The 9,270-nt window shown below is 43.1% G+C and overlaps 1 protein-coding gene across 2 annotated transcripts; it reads right to left on the bottom strand.

Moving 5' to 3' along the window:
- Positions 1-1,960: 1,960 nt before the first annotated feature.
- Positions 1,961-9,019, bottom strand: LOC124526940 (5-hydroxytryptamine receptor 3E-like). 2 transcript variants are annotated; one of them, XM_047100150.1, is made up of 9 exons: positions 8,953-9,019; positions 6,833-6,999; positions 5,996-6,040; positions 4,080-4,189; positions 3,741-3,910; positions 3,256-3,416; positions 2,706-2,910; positions 2,319-2,534; positions 1,961-2,190 (listed from the first exon to the last, which is right to left on the bottom strand). In XM_047100150.1, the coding sequence occupies exons 1-9, from the start codon at positions 9,017-9,019 to the stop codon at positions 1,961-1,963; spliced, it is 1,371 nt and encodes a 456-aa protein (XP_046956106.1). The 2 variants fall into 2 exon arrangements, with proteins under 2 accessions (XP_046956106.1, XP_046956107.1); XM_047100151.1 differs by lacking the exon at positions 5,996-6,040.
- Positions 9,020-9,270: the final 251 nt, after the last annotated feature.

The raw sequence follows: 9,270 nt of genomic DNA, 5'->3' as shown, positions 1-9,270 counted from the left end.
TCACGTTGGACTTGAAGGTAAGAGGATCGTCCATTGTGAGATCAAAATGCTGTCACAGGCAGAGGGATGCACAGGTGATATATTTTTTTTTTTATATATGAAATTTATTGACAAATTGGTTTCCATACAACACCCAGTGCTCATCCCAAAAGGTGCCCTCCTCAATACCCATCACCCACCCTCCCCTCCCTCCCACCCCCCATCAACCCTCAGTTTGTTCTCAGTTTTTTAACAGTCTCTTATGCTTTGGCTCTCTCCCACTCTAACCTCTTTTTTTTTTTTTTTTCCCTTCCCCTCCCCCATGGGTTCTTGTTAAGTTTCTCAGGATCCACATAAGAGTGAAACCATATGGTATCTGTCTTTCTCTGTATGGCTTATTTCACTTAGCATAACACTCTCCAGTTCCATCCACGTTGCTACAAAAGGCCATATTTCATTCTTTCTCATTGCCACGTAGTATTCCATTGTGTATATATACCACAATTTCTTTATCCATTCATCAGTTGATGGACATTTCGGCTCTTTCCATAATTTGGCTATTGTTGAGAGTGCTGCTATGAACATTGGGGTACAAGTGCTCCTATGCATCAGTACTCCTGTATCCCTTGGATAAATTCCTAGCAGTGCTATTGCTGGGTCATAGGGTAGGTCTATTTTTAATTTTCTGAGGAACCTCCACACTGCTTTCCAGAGTGGCTGCACCAATTTGCATTCCCACCAACAGTGCAAGAGGGTTCCCGTTTCTCCACATCCTCTCCAGCATCTATAGTCTCCTGATTTGTTCATTTTGGCCACTCTGACTGGCGTGAGGTGATACCTGAGTGTGGTTTTGATTTGTATTTCCCTGATAAGGAGCAACACTGAACATCTTTTCATGTGCCTGTTGGCCATCTGGATGTCTTCTTTAGAGAAGTGTCTATTCATGTTTTCTGCCCATTTCTTCACTGGGTTATTTGTTTTTCGGGTGGGGAGTTTGGTGAGCTCTTTATAGATTTTAGATACTAGCCCTTTGTCTGATATGTCATTTGCAAATATCTTTTCCCATTCCGTTGGTTGCCTTTTAGTTTTGTTGGTTGTTTCCTTTGCTGTGCAGAAGCTTTTTATCTTCATAAGGTCCCAGTAATTCACTTTTGCTTTTAATTCCCTTGCCTTTGGGGATGTGTCAAGTAAGAGATTGCTACGGCTGAGGTCAGAGAGGTCTTTTCCTGCTTTCTCCTCTAAGGTTCTGATGGTTTCCTGTCTCACATTTAGGTCCTTTATCCATTTTGAGTTTATTTTTGTAAATGGTGTGAGAAAGTGGTCTAGTTTCAACCTTCTGCATGTTGCTGTCCAGTTCTCCCAGCACCATTTGTTAAAGAGGCTGTCTTTTTTCCATTGGATGTTCTTTCCTGCTTTGTCAAAGATGAGTTGGCCATACGTTTGTGGGTCTAGTTCTGGGGTTTCTATTCTATTCCATTGGTCTGTGTGTCTGTTTTTGTGCCAATACCATGCTGTCTTGATGATGACAGCTTTGTAGTAGAGGCTAAAGTCTGGGATTGTGATGCCTCCTGCTTTGGTCTTCTTCTTCAAAATTACAGGTGATATTTTGAAACTATCAGTTATGAATAGTTAAGTTTCTACCTCAAAACATGACAAAGAACCAGAGGTCTCTGAAGAATGATTTATTGGGACAAGTAAGGAAGCAGAGGAGGTGGGACTGCTATGCAGAAGACATAAGGGGATCGTAGAACTTCATGAGAGGACTAAGGAGAGCCAACAGAATACAGATACAAGAGGAAAATGTCTAGAGTTGGGTTGAGACTGATCAGTGGGGCTGGATTGAGATGCATGGAATGCAGCAGGGAATGGGTCATCTTTGGGCTGTGATAGTCGATACTCAACAAAGGGCAAAGACCTGGCTGGTCTCTGGAAACCAGAAGCAGCTCTGGGTGGGATCTGCAGGAGCAAATAGATATCATGCCTAGGTGTTCCAGAGGACGATGACTGTGACCACGGAGGTGGTCATGAAGAGCAGGTAGAGGCGGAAGAGCAGGGTGTCCATCATGTGGCTGAACTGCACCCACAGGTCGACCAAGTGCTGCTTCTGAGTCTCATCTTCCTGCTGGGCCTTTGTTGACCCAGGACACCCATTTAACTCTGTCTCTCTGGGACCTGGCATCTTCCCCACTAACTCCACTGGCTCCTTCACACCTACAGAGAGATAGAGACTCAGCATAGGCCATGAAGTTCACCTGGGGTGGAAGGAATAGGGAAGGAGATAGGAGCAGATAAATGGCTATGTGGGAAGAGGAAATGTGGGCAGTGCTGAATCTCCTTACCAGGGAGGTGCGCAGGGGGGAGGCCCATGGCTTTATTTCTCTTCTGGAGTGCAGTGGGGCAGCACTTTGTTGGGCTGGTGCAGTAGAGGACCAGAGAATGGAGCCACTGAGGCATGGGTGGGGGCTGGCTGGTAGCCAGGTGCAGCAAGTAGGTGATGAAAATGGTCTCCAGCAGGCTGACCACCATCAGGGACAGACACAGGGCAAAGTAGACACCTGCAGGGAAGGTAGGCCTACATGTGGGTCAGAGGCACCACCTAGGGCTTCTCTCTTCCAATCCCACCCTGGCAGGCTTAGGGCCTCATTTTCCCAGTATATCTCTCTCCCTTGAGCTAGTTCAGTCAATCCTCCCCACCCTTATTTTCCCTAAGGCTGGAGATGCCATACTGATGAGGGGGGTGCCATTGGTGGGTAGTAACTCATTCATCATGAGCAGGAAGACATTGTAGCCCAGCAAAAGTGTTATCTTGAATGGGGCACGATTTCCACTTTCTGCTGGCAGGTAGAAGCTGAGGGCATCGATGGCAACCAGAAAGCCACTGGGCACCAGAAGGTTTATGATGTAGAGTCTGGGCCTGCGCCTGATGGCCACCTTGGGGGAGGAAAGAAAGGGAAGTGGATAAGGGATTTGGAAGCTGCCAGGAATAGTAGTGATTGTTTATGTCTCTGCCTTCCTTTTTGGTCTGATATCACCCTGAGATATATAGCTGTGTAGAATGCAGCTTCATAAATAAGTATAGAGACTGCCAGTGACAAGTTAGGCCAGAGCAGTGAGCTTTAGGAAAAAGAATGTGGCTGGGCAGCCAAGAGGAAAGGTTTGAATCTGGCAGAAGTAAAACTGAGAAACCCTGAAACTTGAGAAATACCCATTTGGTGGAGATTCTAGGCAAGGGTAGAAGCAAGAAAGAAAGGAAAAATCAAGGACCTCTGAACTCACGTAGAACATGATCTGATCGTATAGGCTGGTGCCCACGGACATCTTTGGGGTGGCCTTGTTGATGCCTAGGAGCTCCCACTCTCCATGGGTTTGAACGATATCCCGGGATGTGTCTGCTATTTCCCACACTTCTTTCTCCATGCCCAGCAACATATTCTCCACTGAAAGGGAGATCCAGATCATTTCCCAAGGATACGGTTTCCTGTTGATTCAACTACATTCTCTTTTTTCATCTTCATTCAACATGTATTTTTGAGTACCTACTATTATGGCAGAAAGTTTGCAAGAGCTAGGAATGGTAATCAACAAGACAGGCTTGGATTTTCCCTTTATGGAAAATATTTAAACATCCATAAGAGCCCTAATTTTTGCTCTACCCATACACCTTAGTCACCATTTATTCATAATTTCTTTATATTTTATTTTCTGTTGTTTAATCGGTTGCTCTCATTCACCCACATCCCTGAGCCCCCACAGCAACTCACCTGTGTAAAGGAATGAACTAAAGGTGAGGGTGCAGTTCTGCTGGTCAAAAGGGAAGTAGAAGATGTCCAGGTTACAGATGCTGGTCACCTTCATGGGTTTCTTATATCTGATGCGACCTTCATTACTCACATATGCTGTGAGGCCTTTTGGGGTCTTATCCACATTCATGCTGTAAGAGAGATGAAGTGGGATGCAGGTGCTTTGTTTTTCTTTTTACCTTTCTGGTTATTTCTCATCCATCTAATACCACTTTTAGTGTCTCCAATGGCAGATTGTAAATTCTACTGATTCCAGAAAATGGGGCTTCCCTCTGGCTATTCCCAGCCCTTAATACGTACAACTCAACGATGAAAATGTCTGGGAGCCATAGGTTCTTGGTTGCCACACTGATCTTCGTGATGCCCTCACACTCCTCTGGGTTCCATCTGATAAATGGGTTATCCCAGACCTAGAGCCCAGGTGGAGGAGAGGTGAGAGAGCCTGATAGAAATTAAGGCTATTTTTTTCTGTCCTTTGATTTTTCTTAAAAAAAGTTATGAAATATTTCAAGCACATAAAAAAGTATATAAAATAATAAACAGGTGTCTATCACTCAACTTTGTGGAGTCAATATTTTGATAAATTTACTTTGGCTTTTTTTTTTAAGAAATAAGAATTACAAATAGACTTGAAGCTCTCTGTGTTCATTTCTTCATAAACTTTGATTCCTCTCTTTTTCCATTTCTGTGAGAAATTACTGGTGATTAGAGAAACACTATTTTTTCTTCAGTAGGAATGAGATTTAGAGCTGAAAGATCAGTAACTTAGCCTCTCTGAGCTAGAATTTCCTTAGTGTAAAATAAGGGGATTAGTAGGTATCAAATGAAATAAAGCATATCAATGAATTTTGAAACTGTAATGTTCATAGGTATTATGTATTAGTATCTAGCATGCCTTCAACTGTCTCCCAGACCCCTTTCACCAGTCTTTATTGCAAGGAGACCTTGGACAAGCTCTTGGGTTCTTTGAAGCAAGAGACTTCATGGTCTTCCTTTTGTTGGCAGGTGCCAGGCACCACCCTCTCTTGTCTTTGGGATGACCTTTCCAAACCCTCTTTTCCAAGTCTGGCAACCTTCTTTGGGAACCGTTTTCAAGGACTGTCCAATTCTGGGTGGGCTTGTCTAGTCTCAGGGTACTTTCAACAGCAACTGCAGTTTGTAGAACCACAGCCAGAACGGAAGGGAGGTTCTATGCACATTAAATAAAACTTTGTACTAGATCAGTGCTTCTCAAGTCTTGCTTTGCATATAAAACACCTGGGGATCATATTGAACTATATAGATTCTGATTCAATAGGTGGTGTGACTAACTTATCCTGATTTGCCCAGCATTTTGCTGGTTTTAGCATTGAAAATTCCATGTCCTGAGAATTCCTCAGTCTTGGCTATGCTGGGATGGTTGGTTACACTGGGTGGGACCCAAGATTATGTGCATTTCTAGGTTTCCAGGTGGTGCAATCAACTGGTGCTGCCCATCTGGGAACTGCACTTTGAGAGCAAGATTAGGTAGGTGATTATTAGTATTATTCCCCTCCTCTCTCCTCTTTAACCGAGCTTTTCAAATTGGAAACTTAATTCATTTACTTTCATTTTTTTCCCTCTTGTTTTCTTATTAATACACTTAAGATACAAAATTTCCACTGAGTTATACTTTGGCTATATTCATAGATTTTCATGTGTAGGCTCTTTGTTTCTAATTATTTTGCAATTTCTATTTAATTGTTTTATTTTTACTTTAGCCCAAAGTATTTGGAAGCTTAATTTTGGGGGGAAGTTTAGTTTTAAATTCCCAAGAAATAAGGCTTTCTGGGGGGAGGGCTGTCTTTTCCCAGTTAGTTTCATTTTCTTGTATCGTGATCAGATTGTGGTCTAGATAATTTCTGCTTTTTTGAGTTTGTTGAGATCTTCGTCAGTGTGGGAAAATATTGCATTTGTATCAGAAAAGATTATGCATTTTCGTTGGTACAAAGTTTGATGTTTATTAAATCAAGTTTCCTAATTGTGCTGTTAAAAATCACAATGTTTTTTTATTCTTTTTCTATTTGATTTTTGAAACCAGTATATTGAAGCCTCTCACCATGATTGTAGATTTTTCCATTTCTCCCTCATGTGTTTCAAAGATATGTTGTTAGGTACGTAAAGGTCATAATTATATCTTTGTTTAAAATCCTTTCTGAATGTAAATGAAGGGAGAGAATAAACGGTATTAGCCATACCATTTCCAGCCACAGGAATGATGACAAGAGCTGTAGATGTTCATCCTGCCAAAAGAATTTCCTGTTTCTAGTATGATGTGGGTAAGAAGTCTGTCCATCCCTCCCACTCCCCATTTTTTTTTTTAAGTTTATTTATTTTGGAGATAGAAAAAGAGTGAGTGCCTGCGAGCGGGGGGGGGGGGTTGGGGAGGGGAGGGACAGAGACAGTGGGAGAGAGAGGATTCCAAGAAGGCTCTGCACTGATAGTACAGAACCAGACACCAGCCTTGAACCCACAAACCGTGAGATCGTGACCTGAGCCAAAATCAAAAGTCCACAGCCTAACCAACTGAGCCACCCAGGTGCCCCTCCTACTCCTCATTTTTGTTTACCAACTCCCAATGTATGTAAAAGTGGTGCTGTGATCAAGGTCAACATGTAGGTCAAGGACAAAAGCTTAATTGAAACAGCTTAATTGAAAAGCTTAATTCTCCCATGTGTGGGAGAATTCACAACAGGGCTGGATTAGAGTTGTGCTTCTCAATCCTGGCTGTATCTTAGAATCACTTGAGGAGCTTAAAACTACTGAAGTCTAGGTTCCATCCAATCAGAATCTCTGGGAGTGGAGACTGAACAGTGGTATATGGCCAGGGTAGAGAATCACTGGGTGAGAAAGAAAAGAAATTCTCTTCCATGTGCTGTTGCACCACATCCTGTTAAGCCAGACAGAGCTTCTTTGAGATCCCCACTGGGCAAATGACATTTAGCAGTGATGGAGGAAGGTGCAATGTGGACAAGAGCTTTTGGGGTTCCCTTGCCAGGTTGGGAAAAAATTAAGGGCTAGGGGTCAGCACTCACCACATCTAGGATGGCAGACATAGTAAAGGAGATGTTGACTAGGGTGGGGATGCTGAAGTTGGTGACTGGACGGAAGGCCTTCCGCTCAAACACTGAATCCAGAACAGTGGGATACCCTCCATGCTGGCCGAACCCTGAGCAGTTGATGATGAAAGTACTGCCTCTTCCTGTAGAGGACATAGAATGTGTGAGGAGAGGGAGAGAACTCTCCTGTTGCCTATGTGAGAGGGCCCTATGATAGGATCTTGGGGGTAGTCTGTGATAATAACGATAGCTAAGATTTATTGAGCATTGATTATGTGCCAGGTATACTCTAAGCCCTTCAGAGGAAGTCCCTCACTTAATCCTCCCAAGCCCCTATCAAGGAGAAATTATTTTTGTCCTTATGTAATAAATGAGTCAACTGAGATGCAGTAAGAGGAATTAAATCCCTGAGGTCAAATCTATAAGAGGCAAAAACTGGACTTGCTCTGAGCCCTGGTTTGTTTGATGCTGCTGTAGTATATTCCCCCAATGATGAGATGGAGACTGGGAAAGGAGGATCACCAAGAGGATCACCAGATGCTGGGTGCCTCCCTCCAAGGCCAGGGAGGATGGGTTGGGCTGGAAGGCAAATGATGGAAGCTAATGTGGTAAGCTGAGTTAGGGCTCTGGCTGCCCTTTTAATGTTTCTGTTTCCATGCAAAGCATGCCCAAATCTATATGCAAACTGCCCCTGGGACAGTGATAGCCATCAGATAGGATTCCATTCCCAGGACCCCAAAGAGAACACACCGATTTCACCTTCACTGCCCCAAACTTCCTTCTCCCTATTTTGCTGCTCAACCTCTATCACTTTTCCCGTTTGAGGATTTTGAAGTGTTGCCTTCCCCTTTTTTCTACCCTCTCTAATTGTAGCGATTTGTTAGAGGAACAACAGCCTGGAATGAGAGAGATTGTTGTATGCTAAGGACATCAAGCCTTATCCATTCCCAAAGTCACAGTGCTGTCCAGACAAATCCTTGGATCATTCTATGAACAATGAATATTCATTTGTTGATCATGGCCAGTGAGTGGCCAGAGGAGCATCTCTAGTGTTCTCTACTGAGTAGTTAGTACAATTTGTTCCTCTTCCTTATACTGACCTCTAAAGCTGACTCTGGTTTAGCCCTACCTATGCTCTCTTATCCAGAAGTTATATGACAACCTAAGGGGGAGAGACGACATTTATTGATACCTATCATATGCCAGGCAGGCACTATGCTACTAACTTTCTCTCATTGAATCCTCACAACTCTGCAAGGCATGCCCTATTTTACAGATGAAGAAACTGGAGCTCAGGGAAGTCAAGCAATTTGCCCAAGGTTGCATAAGGTGCAAAGTGAGGGACCAAGATTCAAACCCAGGTCTGTCTGTCTCCAAATCCCATGTTCTTTCCACTATACTATATTAACTTCCTGAAAGAGAAGCATACTCTATTTTCACTCTCCATTTGCTACCCTCTGGCATCTTACCTAACCTAAAGCACTTGGATCCTAAAGGTGGATGGGGAAGTTATGGCTAAAAGTGAGCACTTTGCTACAATGGAGTGGGTTTCATAGCTGCAGAGAAAAAGAATTATACCTGTGTGTAGAAATATGGATAGACATTAAGTCTAATTAGAAGAGAAGACAATTAGGGATGGGTCCTGGGAAGAAAAATAGTTCCTGTATGATACATCACTGGAAAGATATTTTTTTTTTTTTAGTTAATTTTTTGAGAGAGAGAGAAGAGGGAGAGAGAGGGGAAGGGGGGGGCAGAAGATGGCAGAGAAAGAGGCAGAGAGAGAGGGAGAGAGAGAATTGCAAGCAGGCTCTGCACGGACAGCACAAAGCCCAATGCGGGGCTCGAACTCATGAACTTTGAGATCATGACCTGAGCCAAAATCAAGAGTCATTAACTGACTGAGCCACCCAGGTGCCTCTGGAAGGATATTTTCTGTCTTCCAGAGAAGGAAAGTCTATTCAGGCATTATTATAACAAAGTTATGAAATAACAATACCCATTTTAGATCATCTCTGGGAGTTGGAAATTTGAAAGAAGTTTCTAGGTGTTCAACTAGAGAGAGTCTCTGCCTCTTTCCCTTGTTGCCCTTTTCTTACCTTGAAGTAGAAGACCGAGAGCAAGGAATAAGAGGAATCTCTCTTTGTGGAACCAGCTTCCTTCCATCTTCTTTGTCTAAATTCTTCTCCAGGAGTGTACCAGCACCGAGGAATCCCTAGATTAAAGGAGCACAGGCCACACCTAGAGTCTGATTTTGAATACTGATGGCATTAGTTGACCACTGACATTTGTTACCTTCCTGGAAAGAGAGTTCTGGTTGTCTTGTTCTTGCCCATGCTGGAGGTTCCATTTGCTCTTAAGACTTTCTCATATATTTCACTACAATGTGTATGGTTGTGGATTAGTTGATATGTATT

The sequence above is a fragment of the Lynx rufus genome, unplaced genomic scaffold, assembly GCF_022079265.1.
Source record: "Lynx rufus isolate CCGP_SWC_20201006 ecotype Redwood Valley unplaced genomic scaffold, mLynRuf1.p SCAF_5, whole genome shotgun sequence".
Classification (NCBI taxonomy): Eukaryota; Metazoa; Chordata; class Mammalia; order Carnivora; family Felidae; genus Lynx; species Lynx rufus.
This window is presented reverse-complemented; position numbering and strand designations above follow the sequence as displayed.